Genomic DNA, 18,462 nt, shown 5'->3' with positions numbered 1-18,462 from the left:
GAGTCAACTTTCCACCTGCAGGAAGTTTGTATTCCAGATGTTCTTCACAGGGCTGGGAGCATGCGTAGTTCAGAGTTAGGATGCTTCTGTAGGATTCACAAGGGCTTGCATTTGTGCATGCCCAGCATGACAGAAAAACGACTCTTTCCACCCAAACCCCTTGCTGCAGTTCTGTTATATTTATTTCCAGTTATTTCAGATGTTCTTCTCCGTCTAAGGAGGCAGTAGCTCGAAGCTTTGCCTTCCCCCAATAAAATATTTCTTGAACATGTTTGGGGGATGTGCATACGTGGGGGGTAGGGCTGTACAAGTGTGTAAGTGTGACAGCTAGCAGCAGCAAGCTCCATCAATCCCGTCTCTATCTCCCCCACCCCAACACCACTGAGGTACCGATAATGTGAAATCACAACCAGTTTGTTACACAGGTGCACAGCAAGCACTATTAACCGGCTCTCTATCCCTGAAATATTTCTCGAAACCTATAAAGTAGTTGCTAATTGAGCAGTTTTGTTTTTAGAATTTTTGCTGAACTTTGTGCACAATATAGGGAAAGCAGGCGCCTCTCTTGCTCCGTGCATCTGGGAAGGAAAGCGTAAGAGCAGACAGCTGAAGAGTTGACTGATAACGGACTTCGGGGATGGCTCCGTCAGTAATGGCTGCGGTATGGCATAAGGACCTGAGTGTAGGGCCTCGGCATCCACCTAAAACACTGGACAGTGCCGCAGACGCCTGTAATCTGTGCTGGCTGTGCAGATGGATTGCCTCCAAGCTCCCTGGCTGGCCAGTAAGTCAAGTCAGTGAGCTTCAGGTTCAGTGAGAGACATTTGAGGAAGACACGCCATGTTGTCCTCTGATCTACACACACATACACTACCGCTACCAATACCAATACCAATAGCAGCAGCACCAGCAGCACTACCACCGCCCCACACACACACCCCAGCCCCACCCCAACAGGTTTATAAGAGCACCACTGAGAGGTGTTGCTAAATAAAAGACAAAGTGGCCACCAGCTGTCTCTGAAGCCTGCACTGCCATACAGCATGGGTGCAGCCTTCATAGAGACCAGCTGTGCTCGCTGACGCACTGCCGACAGGTAGAAGACCAGAGCCGCAACCCTGAGCTGTGAAGGTGTTAGCCATCGTGTTACCATGACAACTGAGGACAGGATGAGATAGTACCTAGGAAATCAGGGCTTCAGAAGAATGAATGCCTTCCCTGTCCCCTAATACTATTTAGGTCTATTTTCTGCATCCGTTCCCAGAATATTCCATTTATATCTCCCAGGTGAGGAATTAAAGATTAATTCTGAAGAGAGTAGTTTGCCCACAGAACAAAACTCCAAGGTCTAACCCGTGGGCCCTGTTGGTTTTTTACGTTTATCACCTACAGAGGCTGCCACATCATTCATTACCATGAACTAAGAGTTCCTACTGTCCTGGTGCTGACCTCGGGGCCTTGTGGGAGAATGTGCATCCAAGAGGCCTGCCAGCAGCCCTGGCCTCCCCACCAGACGCACTGAACACCCCAGCCCATGCCCGCCCGCCCGCCCGCCATGAGCAATCCCGAATGCCCTGGTTAGTGTTTCATGGTCTAGGGAAGAGGCTTCCTCCTCTTTTGCTTGAAAATTACTGGTTTGAGCTGATAGCTACTGACTCTCAGATAGTAGGATCAGAGAATCCCAACCACCAGTCAGCAAAAGGGCTTTTAAGAAAAGGGGAGGAGGTTGGGGAAACTTAAAAGAAAACAGTTATTTCCCAAGAAATGAGAGGTTATCATGTCTCCAGGAATAAGATCTAATTTTTTGAGAGCTCAAAAACACTCTGAGTTTTGGGTTTTTTTATTATTATTATTAAATTTTGTTTGTTTCTTTGTTTTGATTTGTTCCCCCCCCCCCCCCCCCCCGGAGACAGGGTTTCTCTGTGTAGCCCTGGCTGCCCTGGAACTCATTCTGTTCTCAGGCTGGCCTCGAACTCAGAAATCCACCTGCCTCTGCCTCCCAGAGTGCTGGGATTACATGCGTGCGCCACCACCACTCTTAAATTTTTTATTGCAAGGATGAAACCTAAATCTACAAAGTGCTGGGCAGTCACACTGGAGCTTCTGCTGTAAACTATAAGAAAACTTGAAAAACAAAGCGTAAGCGCGGTAGACAGTCAAGCTGTGTCTGAGGAGAGCCCAGGAAAGACAAGGAAAAGAAGAGAGGGTCCAAACAGAGATGGCCTAGGAGAAGCTCCCAGACCCAGAAGGCCCTGACCTTCAAAGTCAGAAGGACTGGAAGCAGTCCAGTCACACTGTAGCCACAACATGGTAAGTCATCTAAGGTTTCAAAGTTAATGACAAAGAGATACCAAAAGCTTCCAGAGAAACTGCCAATAGAAGGGACTACTTACTCACTACTCATGTGGGGTATTTATTTACTAAAGGAATACAGACTGTGACACAGCTAGAAGGGTGTGTGTGTGTGTGTGTGTGTGTGTGTGCTTGGAAGCACTGAAGTTTGGGTACTGTATTCTTGTTGGCTTTGTTTTTTCTCTTTGAATTGTTTGGTTTGGATATAACTCTGGAAGTCTAAAGGTTGCAACATCCGTGAGACACTCCTCTCGTGGGTGAGCCGTGGGTGAACCAGCGTCCACATGCACCTTTCCCCTTCGCACAAGGTGGGGTGCTGCCTTCATAGATGACTGGGACTTCCTGTCCGGAGACTTTGACTTTAATGCATTTAGTGTCTACTGCCAACAATATCTGAGCGGCTCTAAAAAAAAGAAGGTTGTGAGTGTAGTTGTGAGGTTTCGCTTCAGGTGCAAACTCGCCTCACCTCGGTTGTTCAGAGCACTTCTGTCCTAAGCTTGTTTGTTTTTCTTGTGGTTCTGTTTTGGTTTTGTTTGGAGGGAGTTTTTGTTTTTTGTTTTCAAGACAGGGCTTCTTTATGTAGCCCTGGCTGTCCTAGAAGTTGCTCACAGACCAGGCTGGCCTCGAACTCATAAAGATCTGCCTGCTTCTGTCTTCAGAGTGCTGGGATTGAAGGTGTGCACCATTGTCCGGCTGTGTTCTGTTCTTATAATGTAACTAATGTGCGTATATCAGTTTAATGAACATTAGCTATTAACAGTCCTTCACTCCACCCAACAGTTACCTAGCAACAGCCAGGTAGGCCTGACTTGCTATAAAAGAGGCTGTTTGGCCCCTTCACACTCTCTCTGCCCCTTCTGCCTCTCTGACTCTGTTCTCTCCGTGACCCCTCCCTCCCTCTCCCCACCTTGCAGGTCTCTCCTCCTCCTCTTCCTCCTCCTTCTCTTCGTCCTCCTCCTCCTCCTCCTTCCTCCCCCTCCCCTTCTTAACTCCCTTCCCATGCCCTAAATAAACTCCGTCCTACACTATACTCGTCAGATGGCTGGTACCTCAGGGGGAAGGGACACCTCAGAGGGCCCACTGAGGCACCCCTCCTACCTCACCATCCCACACTCTACAAAATAAATTCTGGTCTTTTTATAAAAACACAACATTAAGTACACCCAGGTCTACATAAAAGTAAAAAGACCTCTACCCAGAAAAAAAGTCAAATGCCTCAACTCAAAATAGATTAAGCCAAAATGAGGAAAATAGCTGAGTAAGAAAGTATGTATTTATTGACAAATATCATCTAGCTCCACAGTCAGACTTACCGTATCTGTCCATTGCTCTGAATCGCTCTGTATCTCGGGCGGAGTCCCTGTCTCCTCCCTTTGAACTCTTCCATAGCCAGTAGGCCGGGAGATGCTTCCGAAGCCTGATCTTCGCAGCCACACGGGGATCGCATGATTCTCACTTGGCAAGGCTATGTGGTTATTCACTTCCGGTTTGGGGCAGGATGGACAGGATGGGGCGGGGACGACCGCGTAGGTCGGCAGGGGAGTAAAGAGGTCACATGGGTGCAGAGGGTGTTCGCGCGTCTCTCCTGCAGGTGCCTGGTCAGTGCTCGCCTGATGGCAGCTGACTGCATGGCTCATGGCTGACGGAGGACCGTTCACTCCAGACTGCTGAGGTCGGCTTCTGTCCGCTCCGGCAGACCAGCCTCTCGAGGCCTCTGTCTTCTTTAGTGAAATGTGGCGGCCTAGATAACCAGGGGTCCTCAACTGCCTCTCAGAGCTGACCCGTCAGCTCTAATGAGGCTGTGCCTCTGGGCCACGCCTCTCCCGGGTGTGGCAGTTTGTGCTCAGGAGAAGTTCTGCATCTTGGCCTCCTTCATCGCCAGTCACGCTATACCCCCACCTGCTGGGTCAGCCCGTGGCTCTCCTTCCAGAAACAGAGCCTCATGCTGCCCCATTTCAACCTAAACGTGCATGTGTGTTTGTTGATTTTGTTTTGTGAGTGTATAGATGTGGGATGTGTGTGGATGTGCACCTGTGCAGAGGTCAGGAAATAACTTACAGGAAACAATTCCCCTTCACTGAGCTCGGTACACAGGGCCTCTACCTTCTGAACCATCTTGCCAGCCCACTAGACTCTCTGAGCCATCTTGACAGTCCCTAGAATATGTATTTTTAGCACTGACAGTTTGTAATTGGACAATTTCACTGCTCCTCAGAACTGTGCTCCAAACCGGTCTCCAGCTGGCCCCCATGGCGAGGGCCTCTAATTCCAGCTCTTTGGGAAGCTGAGGTAGGCTAAGTCTCCACAGTGAGCGAGCACAGTCAAGGCCAGCCTGAGCTGTCTGTGAACCTGTCGCCAAAGAAGGGCTGGATTTCTCAGTGGCAGAGGTTCCTGCTCTGCAAACATGGGACCTGAGCTCCCATCCCTATGTGAAAAGCTGAGGCGACTCTGCAGCTTGTAACGTCAGCTCTGGGGGAGGGGAGGCAAAGGCTGGCAGAGCCTGACCGCTTAGTGGCCTGGCTGGCCAGCCTAGCCCCAACTGTGATGTCCGGGTCCATGCAAGACTGTCTTAAAGCAATAAAGTGGAGTGATAGGTGAAGGCCCCATCCTGCTCTGGCTTCAGGGTGCGCGCACACACACACACACACAAACACACACACACACACACACACACACACACACATTTAAGAAAGTGCGGAGGATAAAACTGAATGGTGCAGTCCTCGCCTGTCACGCATGAAGCTTTCCCCGGTACTGCCCAAACTAATAAACCGAGTAGACCACAGTGAGCACAGGGTCTGCCCTGAACTTCTTGTGCCTTCCTGCGTTCTCTTCTTAGGGTGTGGCAATCCCATCCCTCCTGCTGGAAACAAGAGCCCCGCCCCCAGCTCCCCACCGCCGAGCCCCTCCTCCCCACTGTTTACTCTCTCTGTCCTCCACCTTAACTGACAGCATCCTCTGGTGGGTGTGCGCTATCTCCCCGCGTCCCCCTCCTCCCCCTCCACTCCTTCCCTGTCTGTTTTTCCTCCTACTTGTCAGAGTGGTATTTGTCGAATGCAGATCAGATCACAGGCCCCTTTTAACAATGGCCAGGGTCTCATTCCTGTGGATTCCAGGATGAGCTCTCTAGCCTGGCTTTAAAAGCTCCGTCCCTCTAGCCCCCATGTCCTGCTTTCTATCCTGCTTCTTCTGGATCAAAGTACAGCTCCCCACATCCTCCCTGTCCTCTCAGACTGCCTCTGCCTCAGGACCCTTCATACCTTTTGTATCCATTGTGAGTCAGCCCCTGCATCTCCTGCAGGAAACCTGGGTTATGAAGATGTAGGTCATTGTTTCTTACTCGGTGACTAACAAGTCACTTAAGTCTCGTGTGGTACTTGTCTTTTGGTTTGTAATTATTTCCGTGACTTTCCCTTCGGGACGGTAGCGGGTTCCCTCTAAGTGTCTTATCCACCCTCGGTTCTTGTCACTGGGAAGTACTCATTCCTTGTTCAATGGATGATGAGCAAATGAATCTACGCTCATAATTGTAAGTACAGTTCTGAAATCCAGGGCCATAAACAGTGGATTATAAAAAAAAAAAGAGAGAGAGAGAATAAGAGGAACCTGGCAAATTCGCAAAACAGAAAGAAATGTAGTCTTGCCTCTGGCACGACGCAGTGCAGCTGCCCAGGGATGTCATTAATGGTGGCAGGGAAGTCTCTTGGACCTGTCTACTGCAGTTGCATGTGACTCCTCACAGTGCTGCCTTAAACCCTGCTGTTAAGGGGGCAGACGCCGGGCTTTGCAGTTTGTACTGGCTGTCTCAGGAAAGGCTAGGTCTCTTAGCACTTACAGACAGAGAGAGGAAGCCTCTGTTTCCCAGAAGCCATGGCGAGCGTCTGCCTCGTGGTCTCTGCTGTGTGTGTTCTCATCTATTTTAGCCAAACCGTAGGAGCCAGGAGTGGCCACTTTGTTATATGGGGAAATTATGGTCATTTTGATTTCAGAATGATTGGCTAAACCATCGAACACACATTAGACATAAATACTCTGCGAGGCTGAAGCTAGTCCAAGCCTATTTGGGGGCTTTGGTTGGGGATAAATGTGATGGAATGAATGTCGCCAAAACCAGCTGGAGGGATGACTTATCCAAAGGAAGATGGATGTCAACAGAAGGAGCCAAACGGTTGCAGGAGGGACGGGACAGTTGTTCACCATAGATGGCGTCAGCGTCTCTGGGTCGTAATTCAATAATAATTTCTGAAAAAAATTTTTTTCCATGGCCAGGAAGGGGTTTCTCAAGGGAAGGTTAGAGTCCTAACAAGTCAGGTTTGATAAGCTGGCTGTGGTGGAGTCTATAATCCTAGTGTGTGGAATACATAGGCAGGAAAATCACTTCGAGTTCAAGGCTGGCCTTGGCTGCGTAGCAAGGACTGCGCGTATAAACCACACAGTGCTCACACCTGAGCAGGGAGGTCATGGAAACGGAAGAAGCTGAGGATCCCTGAGGAGAGGCCTGTGCTCGCATTTCACAGTGGGAGATGAAGGCCTCCACAAGCTGGTTTGCTGGAGGGCAGCAGGCTCACTGTGCCACAGCTCACTCGTTCCTGTCACTCCGCGACAGACACGTCAGCTCCCACGAGATAAACAAGTACCAAGCATTGGAAGGACGAGCATATAAATCGTCTTGTGGTAAATTATGGTTAGCTTAATTTTAAAATGATTGGTTCAACCTTCATGTATATTTATATACACATACTGAAAGGCCAAACACCAATGAAAGGGGCTTAAGAAGAGAGAAAGGGGTTTGTGGCAGGGTTGGGAGTTAGTGGGGAAGAGAGAGAGAGAGAGAGAGAGAGAGAGAGAGAGAGAGAGAGAGAGAGAGAGACGGCCATGACTATGAGAGAGGGGGGAGGGGAGGAGAGCCCAAGGGGCAGAGCGGTGAGAGTGTGATGAGAGAGCACACAGAAGAGAGAGAGGAGGGGCAAGTAGCAACTTTTACAGTGGGCCAGGTCTATGGGGCGGGGCATACCTGGCTGTTGCCAGGTAAGTGTGGGGTGGAGCTTAGACAGGATACCAACACATACATCTATATATAGGAAGGAAAAGGACATCATTTTTAAATATTATATAAGAAAGGTGAAAGCTTAGTTGAATGAACTTTGGTCACTTCAATGTTCATCTTCTCTCTTTTGCAGTGGTGCGACATCCATTTAATAGTAGGTGTGTCGTACGCTTCAGTGTGTGGTAACGAGAAGAAATGACGTCATAGCCCCTCCGTCTGCTCTGTTGTGGTTTATGGTGCCATCTGGATTCTTTGGTGGGATTACTTTCCATCTAAATCACTGTAAACTTCTATTTAGTTTTCACAAATCTGAAGCCAGATCTGTTTGTGGCTTTTGGCAATGATGTAATTCTGGAACCCGCTGTGGCTCTTCAGAGCTCTCACATACCATCAGTGTTTGACTCCGGGTTTCACATCGTTTCAAACTAGGACCCTGAAAAGAAAGCGCACTTCTCCACTTGAAGAGTTTACACCTCAGCATCTCCTACCAACTCACCACTCATGTTTGATCGTATGTTGGTTGAGATGGGTGGGGAGCCATGCAGGGGAGTCCTCTGGAGAGTCCTGCTGCATGGTTAGGAGGCTCAGACACAGTTTTGCCGATGTATGCTTTCTGTTCCTGTGTGTGAGAGAAAGAGAACAAACATCACTTCCTTGGCTGACAGTGGATTGTATTTCACAGCATTTCCATATTCGGGGTTGACTTAGTTAGGGTCTTACTGGGGTCAGAGTTCAGTCCGTTATCATCAAGGTGGGAACATGGCAGCATCCAGGCAGGCACAGTGCAGGAGATGCTGAGAGTTCTACATCTTCATCTGAAGGTTGCTAGCAGAAGACTGACTTCCATGGTGAGGGTCCTAAGCCCATGCACACAGTGACACACTTACTCCAACAAGGCCACCCCTACTCCACAGGACCACACCTTCTAATAGTGCTACTCCCTGAGCCACAACGCACAAACCACCACAGAAATGTACACAGTGAACGGTACAGAGAGAAAGGAAACACCCAAGGGCCCCGTTCTCAGATCCCCATGGCTGCCGGCTGCCATGCTGGAGCAACACCAAAACCACAGGACTTTCTTGAAGAAACTGGGGCCTGAAAGTAAACAAAATCTGAAGATTTCAAGGTCTTATGTCCTGTGTTCTCATTATGCATTTCCACCCAAAGCCTTAGAGGTCCAAGGGTAGAGCCTGTGACTTCTGACAACAGTAGATGAGACTGGTGAAGTCAACCAGTAGTGCAGAACTAACACAGGACAAAGACACAGGAGGGCAGAGTGGGGGGTGGGGAGGGAGGGAGAGGAAAAGGGAGGGGGGATTGAGAGAATTGTGTGCTTTTGGCCATCAGCATATAAATATAAAGTGAGTTGAAAAGCAAAGAACCTGGAGCAATGGTGCACACCTTTAGTCCCAGAACTTGGGGGGCGGTGGGGGGGAGGTTGGGGAGAGGGGCTAAGCAAGGGGATCTGTGAGTTGGAGGCCAGCCTGGTCTACAGAGTGAGTTCCAAGACAGCCAGGGCTTCGCAGAGAAACCGTCTCGAAAAGTAAAAAGAGGAGGAGGAGGAAAGGAGGAGGAGGAGGAAGGAAGAAAGAAGGAAGAAGGAAGAAGAAGAAGAAACAACTACTACTACCACCGCCAGAGAAAAGGAAACTGGTGGCTAGGCCATACATTAGGACAGTAGGAGGCATAACCTCTGTATGGAGGTGGTATAGTTTCTAAGGTATTAGGAAGGTGTTTCTAACATCTCAACAAGGCACAGGGATCCAAGAAACAGCAGTACAAAGGACCACTCCACATATATCAGGGCATCCAGAAAGCCTAGGCCCAAGTCCTGACACCGTCACCTTGAGGAAGGGTCGATTCCCCAACTATGAAGTGAAGAGTTTGGAGTTGTTGGGCTCTTCAGCCCTAGGATAATCACAAAGAGCCAGAGTCATCCACCTCACCATCGTGAGCACGGACCACAGACTGAATCTGTAGAAACAGTAAGACAGTGTCCTGTCTGTGTGGTAGAACTCTGTCCTCTGGACACACCGTGGCCGTTGACCTCCCAGGGGCTGTGATTACCCACAGGAGACCTGCACAGCATCGTGTCTGTTAGCATTAGGTCTGAGAAGGGAGAGAAGGTCTCCTGGAGCAGTGCACACTGAAAGGGTGAGGCTCCCCCTTCCCTAAGAACATAGAAGAAGGTAGGGAGACCTTCTCTTCAGTGGTATGTTGCTCAGTGCTGCTGTAGATAACCTCTGTCCCCAACTACTGTAAGTAGCTCAGTTAAATTCATTAGTTCTCTAAATTAAACTTGGGCTACCCAGGAAAAGTTCCTGCAATAATATGGTAAATGTTTGCCAAGATTAAAATTTGGGAGATACCAGACTAGGCCCTAGTATTACAGCAGTAGAAAAAGTGAAATTCTCTCAAGTTGCATTCTGGTGAAAGAGGCAGAAAATCAAATACATAAATCAACAGGTTAAGTTGGTACCGGTAATTGCTGTGAAGACGGTAAAGCAAACCACGGTGGAGGGGCGCTGTCTCTCCCCTGGACAGATACAGATACTGCTCAGTTGGGAACTGAAGGACGAAGCTAATGGTGGGACTGTCTGGGGAACAGGGCTGCCAGGGTGAGATGGAGCAGAAGAGGTCTTAGGTCTTCAGGAGAAATGTGATACATGCAGACTGTGGCCAGCTGCGTGAGCAAGGAGGGGTTGGTGACAGACTGGTGACAGATCGTATGGAGTCTAGGAGCAACTGCAGGAAGCTCAGACTTACTCCAAGGGCAGGAAAGGCTGAGGGTGATTTTATGCAGCCTCTGAAAGGCTCTGCTTCCTGTTATCAAAAGATGAGTCTCGGTGATTCTGTAGAGAATACATTACATCAGGATAAAAGAAGGAAAGAGACCATCACGAGGCTGTTGCCAGTAGCAACCAAGGTGAAAGATGGCGAGGACTTGAGCCAGGCAGTAGCAGAGACATTTGGGATCAACAGATAGCTATGGGATGAAGTTTCTGGAAAGATATCTGGGGTCTAACCCTTCCCTCCATGCATCTCTTCCAGTCTCAACATAAATCTTGGCTTCTACAGGAAACTAACTCATGATAGGTCCTATTTGAAGTGAAAACTTACTAGTTCTTTGGAAAGTCGGTTGTGTTGGTGTTTTGCTGAGGCAAACATGTAAGGGAATATTTTCCTGAAGTGGACACAGGTTTTCGAAAGGCTAAGGCAGACTCATGAAGGAACATTTAGCTGAAGCAGATACAGGAGAAAGGATGTTCTGTTTGCTAAAACAAGCACACGAAAGGACACGTGATGGATTCTTTGCTAACGACAGCCATGTATTGGTCTGCCTTACATTGTGTGGTTGAGCAGCATTTGCTGAGACTCCATAGAGAGAAAGGCCCCCAAAAGCTGTTGGTGTGCCGTGGCTTTTTTGCCTCTTCCTCAGACTTGGGCTGATTGGCAGAGTGATGTCAGCTGAGACAGATGCAAGTACTGAGGCAAGACATGTGGAGGATGTGTGTGTGATGTTTGGAGGGACTCCACAGACAGTGATGGGGCGGTGGGGTGGGCGGGGTGTGGGTGGGGTGGGCGGGGTGTGGGTGGGGTGGGCGGGGCTGAGCCAGGCTTGCTTGTGAGCCAGCTGTGCACCCCTTGTTGCATCTTCACTGAGCTTCTCTTGGAATAGAGAGGGGTAGGCTGCTCCTGGCTCCTCCTGCTGACTTCGCCGAGGCCAAGGCCTGGCTGTCTCTGCTAGGTAGTGTCCCCACTGCTGATCTGTTTTTGCTGTCCCAACTCTATGGAACTGGACTGCTGCTGTATTCGTGAACTGTCAGCGAGTGCTTCAAGCTGCTGTTGGTAACCTGTGAACTGAACTGCGGATTTCCCAACAATACAGACGGGAGTTGCTTCAAAGAACCATTCTGAACCTGCCCACTTCCCCCCTCCCCTATCCCTTCTTTTCCCCTACCTTTGATGGGGAAGGTCAAAACACTTAAGAACTATCATTTAAATAAGGCTTGAAAAAATTAAAGTCATACCTATGGTTCATGCTTTTTGTTTTTGTCCAGAGAAAGGATTTTGGCTCTTTTTCAGGTCACTCTTTTTCAGGTGACTAGGTTTACTTCTCACCTTCTTGGTTACCTGCTGTGAATGGATTCTGCCTTCCAAGAATGAGCGCGGTATTTAAGAGCTGTGCACACTCCTGGGTTCCACACCACTGACCTGCACTGTCCCTGAAGTGCATTAGAAATCTAACACTGCAGCTTAAGAACTTAAATTGTGTTCTTAATTCAGAGGTGTGTGTGCATGTTCGCGCGCGCACACTCACATGTGCATGTCAGGGGACAACTGTGCAGCCGTTTCTCTCCTTACCCTTTACATGGGCTCTGGGATTGGACTTAGATCACCAGGCTGCATTAACCCCTGTCCGCTGCCGGAAAGTGGTACCAGCATATCCATCCACACAGCGAATGTATGTGTCTATTTCTGTATACCCGCAACAACAAACACTGAGTGTCTATTGCTGTTCAACAAGGACTTGGAAGAATTACTGTCTTTTCTTGTCTTTCTTTAAGTGATTTTTGCATTTCCTCCTTATTGGCTACTATCTTTTGACCCATATTCTCCTGAATTTCTTTAAGTGATTTTTGTGTTTCCCTTGTAAGGGCTTCTAGCTTTTGATCATTTTTCTCCTGAATTTCTTTAAGAGATTTATTTATGTCCTTCATGTGTTCCTGTAACAGCAGCATGACCAGTGATTTTAAATCCAACTCTTGTTTTTCTGGTGTGTTGGGGTATCCAGGACTTGCTGTTGTTGGAGAATTCGGTTCAGATGCTGCCATAATGCCTTGGTTTCTGTTAGTAACGTTCCTACGTTCGCCTTTAGCCATCTGGTTCTCACTGGTGTTAGATGGTCTTATTGTCACTGGCTGGTGCTTCAACCTCCTGTGGACCTTTAAGGCTATTTCTGACACTGGATGACTGGGTTTCCTCTGGCCCAGATTGCTGATGTGCTGCCTTCCTCTTTTGTGACATTGGAACCCTGCTGAGTCTTGCCCCAAGCGATGTTATACTTGGGTTGTCTCAGTGAACCAGGTACTCCCTGACTGCTCTGTCATGGAGCAAAGATAGTGGCAGAGAGTCACTCCCTCTGCTGATCCCCAAGTAGGACACAGGCCCCACGACAGGCCGGCTGGTAGACAACTGCCTATGTGCTCAGGTCCTAGGCACAGGCAGACCCCTGGTGGTTTGCGCCCCCAGAGATCTTAACCTCTGGATATCTCAGTACCTGGTGCTGCTTTTCTGCCCCGGCAGCAGGGCTTCTCTATCTTCATATAATGTTGCTTTATATGTTGATTTATCAGCTCTCTTTGTGTATGTTACACTTGGCCTGTAATATATTTTATGGAAGATCCCTTCTGACTTATTGACAAAATAGACTTTGTTTTTTAAATTGCCTTTAGGAACCTCTTCATCATAATCTAATGATGTAAGCTTAGATGAAACATGAAAAAAGCTTTGCAACTCAAAGTATTTAAGATGAAAATTAAAAATGAAAGATGCTAACTGTCTAAATTGAGTATTAGCTTAATTTATTTGGGCCTCTGCTGTTTCTTCCTAGTATACCAACTACCACCTTCACCGAATTCCCAGAAGCCGGGAGGTTCGGCAGACCTGGCTGTCCTCCATCTTCACCACCCTGTACGCCATGTGGTTTTCCTTCCCACTGGTTCACCGAATAAAGCCAGATTTGGTATGTAAGCTTGCCCCTTAAAGTAACCCTCGCATAGCTGTCCACTGATAATATTCAACAGCATCCGTTTGTCAGTGAGGAATGCTAGAATTTATAGTTTATATGCGCTTTTCTGAAAGAGGTGAGAGATTTGCCTTTCTAGCTTTAGTTTGAACTCCATTTGTCCCAGACCCTCCTCTTATTGCCATAAATGCTAACCGTGAGTTTAACTAATGCTTGTGGCTGTTCACCACGGTCCTAACCAGCCAGCCTGAGCGTGCAAGGCAGCCAGCAAATAGTTGACTCTTTTTCAATAGTCCGTTTGCTATTTGTTAAGACTTTTTTTTACCAAATAAGGTATGTGGCAGTCCAGATTTTATACATATTCAAGTTTTCAGAGGAGCGGAGTACAGAAGATAAAAAGACACAAGCTAAATACTTTGTTCTTATCCCTGCATTCTCCGTGTCTGTAAAAGTCTTGCAGTCCTTGTGGTAAAGTTGCAGCATTAGTTGCAAGTGTGCAGCAGTAAAGAGTGCAGACCAGTGGGTGTGTACCCTGGTGCTGTGCACAGCTCCTAAATTATCCTCATTCCTGTAGGCAGAATCCATTAACTACTGTAGCCTGAAAGGAAACTGCCCTTGATTCCCAGATAGAGGAATCCTGGCAAGGGAGCAGTCCTAGTGAGGTATATATTATCCTTATGAATAATTGAACCAAATGTGTTTAGCTACGGTGACTTAGAAATGTCTCTATTAGTTGCCCTTCATCAGCTAGAATGTAGTTCAAACCCTCATAATGGAGGCCAGTTCAAAACCCTTATTCTTTACATGAATGATTCTCTGAGTTTTTTTAATAGCACTTGCATACTATAAAATGTACAGCTCTTAAGTGTACCACAAGTGTAAGTTTCACCACATCTCTGATAATATATAGAAACTTTCCATGATCTCAGACCATTTTCTCTGGCTTCTTCCAGCCAACCCAAGCCCCTAAGAAATCACTGTTATTTTCTGATTTATACCACCACAGATTAATTCTACACACATTTCTTTTTCAGAAAGTTTATTTCATATGTATGGGTGTTTTTCCTGCATGTATGCCTGCATGTACCATGTGCATGCCTGGTACCCAAGGAGATGCATCAGAGCCTCTGGGACTGAATAACAGAGGGCTGGTAGCTACCTGTGGGTGCTGGGAATTGAACCTAGATCCTCTAGAAGAGCAGCCAGTACCCTTAACCATGAGCCATCTCCCCAGTCCCCTCAAATTTTTGTCAAAATAAGTTTAGCTCGTTGTCTACAACTACATTGTTTAGCAATATCTTTCTTAAAAGATTATTGTTTGAAATACCTCATTTATTTTTAAACTTGAGAGACACAAGTAGAAGTGGGGAAAGGGTCATTTTGTTTCACTTATTTTAAGAAGTGTTAAGTATTTTTTATCTGATATTATACATAAGCCACACTACAGTACTTTTTGGTAAGATAAAAGCCGCATCATTAGATACCAGGGAATCCTAATTAAATTGGCTTGGCTAAGAGCTTGTAGATAGCTGCTTTCTTGGTTTTATTCATTGCCTATAACAGGCTAATGAGCAAAAACTGAAGCATGAGTGAGTCTTGCTTCACTCTGACAGTGAAAAGAAGTTTTCCCAGTGTAAAAGCAAGCATACTCAGATGGGCGGTGGTGGCGCACGCCTGTAATCCCAGCTCTCTGGGAGGCAGAGGCAGGCGGATTTCTGAGTTCGAGGCCAGCCTGGTCTACAGACTGAGTTCCAGGACAGCCAGGGCTACACAGAGAAACCCTGTCTCGAAAAACCAAAAGAAAAAACAGAAGACATGAAAGTTTTCTGTTCCGCCATTACGTTCTCTTGCTCCCCCGCCCCCCTTAGATCCCATAGCACCCCTTCTACTTTCCTGTAATATACATACATCTACATATATGTGCACACGTGGATTTAATATATATTTCACATACTTGTAATATTTGTCTGAAGTACTTGTTTTGCTTAGAATGATAATGACCAGTTACATCCCTTTCTGGAAAATGACATGATTGGGCTGGAGAAATGGCTTAGCAGTCAAGAGCACTGACTGTTCTTCCAGAGGTCCTGAGTTCAAATCCCAGCAACCACATGGTGGCTCACAACCGTCTCTAATGGGATCTGATGCCCTCTTCCAATGTGTCTGAAGACAGCGACAGTGTGCTCACATACATAAAATAAATAATTCTTTAAAAAGAAGAAAGTGACTTAATTTCATTTTTTCCCCTAAGATGGGTTCTATGATGGCCCATAGCACAGGCTGGCCCTAAACCTTCTATGTAGTGGAAAGTAACCTTGACCTCCTGCCCTCCTGCCTCCGCCTCCCACACGCTGGCATTCCAGGCATCCCCTCCATACCTGCCTCTGTTTCATTTTTCATCACCACAGAACAGAACTCCATTGTGCCTATGTATTATGTTTTCTTTAGCTGTTCGTCTGGAGAAGGACACAGTTGTCTATCATGTGAACACTGAAGCAATGAACGGAGATGAACATACGTTTCTGTGGCATCCTGACATACATCTCTTTGCACAGATAGCATAGATACCCAGGAGTGATGTTGCTGGATCTTTGTGTGTGTGGGGGAGGGGGGTTTGAAACAGGGTTTCTCTGTGTAAGCACCCTGACTGTCCTAGATTCTCTCTGTAGACCAGGCTGGCCTCGAACTCACAGAGCGAGCTCTGCCTGCCGTTGCCTTCCAAGTACTAGGATTAAAGGCATGCGCCACCATGCCCAGCTGCTGGATCTTGTTGTAGCTCTGTTTTAGTATTTGAGGCCCTCCATACTGACTTTCTCAGTGTCTGTGCTATTGTGCATTGCTGCCTGGTTTCTGCCATGATCTTTCTTCCTGCTGTCTTTCTGATGTCTAGTTCTACTCCATCATGCTCAGGAGACTGTTCTGTGTTTTATTTGTTGAGGTTTACTATAAGATCTAAAATGTAATTGTATGGATAGTCCATAGATGTTTGAAAAGGATGTGTGCCCTATCCTGCTGTTCTATGAAATATTCGAAATTGCTATGTTGGTTGATGACACTGTTGAAGTTTTTCTATGTTTACTGGTTTTCTTTTTTTGTTTGTTATTTTGTTTTTAAGATTTATTTATTATTATATCTAAGTACACTGTAGCTGTCTTCATACATACTAGAAGAGGGCGTCAGATCTCATTACAGATGGTCGTGAACCATCATGTGGTTGCTGGGATTTTAACTCAGGACCTTTGGAAGAACAGCCAGTGTTCTTAACTGCTGAGCCATCTCTCCAGCCCCTTTGTTTACTGATTTCCTAATGGTCTATTTATTGCTAAAAGGGGCGGGCACACATACTTTATGACTCTTCTAAACAGCCCCATAGATGTCACTTATCCTTTTATGATCATGATCGTCTCTTTCCCCTTTCCCTAACAAGATCGACATATTGATCCCATATTAAAATCCCTGTGAGTTTACTGTTCTGTGTCTCAAAGCTCAACAGTTCCTTTGGTTGTTTCATCCTTAGTTTTTCCTACAAGTAAGAATATTTGAGTCACATTCTCTGGTAAATATCCTCTTGAAGAAACTTGGTTTGTTTCAAACACGGGGATGGAAAAGTTCACTTTGCAAGGTTGCTAGTCATTAAAGGGCTGCTTGTGTTAGAGCCGGGGCAGAATCTGTGAAGTTCTTGAGGGCAGAGGGCAAGTGTTTTCCAGTTTCCCATGGTCTCTTCCTAGCAAAGTGCTTTCATACTTGTGGGGTGACTAAAAATGAATGAAGGTTGGATGATGTGAGTCACCCCCAAAACAAAGACACCCACTCCGCTTGGCTGTCCCAGGCCTGCTGTGCCGGCTGTTTGATGGCTGGCTGGCTTTACTCCAGCCTGGCCATCGTCAAATAAAGCACTCAAAGAATTTCACATACAAGATTGAAACCTAATTTAACTTTGAATCAAGTAAAAAGTATTTTAGATTTTCAGCTTGTGACACTTGGGAAGAAATAGACCATTCAAGCCTCACACTCTGCCTCTTTGCCTGAGACTTAAGTTACTATGACAAATGTGGAGGTATTGATTTATCAACAATCGTGTTTTGAATGAAAGAAGGCCATTATTTTATACATTCTTGCCCCAGTATCAAACTCAGTTTGAGTTAAAAAGTCCTTGGCCATAAGAAGTACGGACAAGCACAGAGGGTTATTGTCCATAAGTAGAATGCTATGATTTTTTTTAAAAAGATTTGTTTGTTTATTTATTTATTTATTTATTTATTTATTTATTTATTTATACTGTTACTTTCTTTGACAACTCCAGAAGAAGGCATCAGATCCCATTACAGATGGTTGTGAGCCACCATGATGTGGTTGCTGGGATTTGAACTCAGGACCTCTGGAAGAGCAGTCAGTGCTCTTAACCACTGAGCCACCTCTCCAGCCCCACTATGATTTTTTTTTTAATTAGGTATTTTCTGGAGAGAGTCACAAGCTTGGTGGTATCAAGATTATCACTGCTTGGGTAGCATATAAAAATATTATTGACCTGCTCATTAGCATGCGTTTAAAACATTCTGGGGAATCAACTTTCTGTCAAGATGCCAGAACTCCTGGGTGAGATTGCTTCTCTCCTTGTTGATACAGTTCTACTTGTTTAATAACCTTCATCTTTTATTATGTTTTAGTGATCAAAAACCTCCTAACATACTCAAAGGAGTCGTACCAGACCAGAAGAAAGTCAGCTATGCCAGTGTTACCCGTGGTCAGGATCCAGGCACTCCAGCTTCTTGGCCTCTTATCTAAAAAGTGGAAAATAGGGCCTCATAGCTTGTCAGTGTTACCAGGCCAACTTTATTCAAAAGCAAATCTGTAGAACAGATTAGAAAGGTCACTGTCAAGATTGGCAATGGGAGCCTGGAGAGATGGTTCAGCAGCTAAGAGCACTGACGACTGCTCTTCCAGAGGTCCTGAGTTCAATTTCCAGCAACCACAGCTCACAACCATCTGTACTGAAATCTGACACCTGCTTCTGGTGTGTCTGAAGAAGCTACAGTGTACTCACATACATAAAATAAGTCTTTTAAAAAGGGGAGGGAATAGGGCTTATGGGACTTTCTGGAAGTGGGGGGGGGCAGAAAAGGGGAAATCATTTGAAATGTAAATAAAAAAATATATCCAATTAAAAAAAAAAGTCTTTAAAAAAGATTGGCAGTGTCCCTAGTGGGAATATACTCAAGGGCCCCAGTAACTGGTTGAGGCTTTCTTTTATGGGGTTCAAAAGAGTAGGAGTTTGGCTGCTAAGGGTCATAATGAAGTTCAGTGGGAGTTC

The 18,462-nt window shown here is 46.5% G+C and overlaps 1 protein-coding gene across 1 annotated transcript in view; it reads left to right on the top strand.

Moving 5' to 3' along the window:
• Alg14 (ALG14 UDP-N-acetylglucosaminyltransferase subunit) overlaps positions 1-18,462 on the top strand; it is a 69,608-nt gene that overhangs the window by 14,565 nt on the left and 36,581 nt on the right. The window contains exon 3 of the mRNA XM_052179332.1: positions 13,017-13,148. Coding sequence (XP_052035292.1) covers positions 13,017-13,148 — 132 coding nt within the window. The remainder of the gene's footprint in view (positions 1-13,016; positions 13,149-18,462) is intronic.

Source organism: Apodemus sylvaticus, chromosome 4 (genome assembly GCF_947179515.1).
Source record: "Apodemus sylvaticus chromosome 4, mApoSyl1.1, whole genome shotgun sequence".
Lineage (NCBI taxonomy): Eukaryota > Metazoa > Chordata > Mammalia > Rodentia > Muridae > Apodemus > Apodemus sylvaticus.
This window is presented reverse-complemented; position numbering and strand designations above follow the sequence as displayed.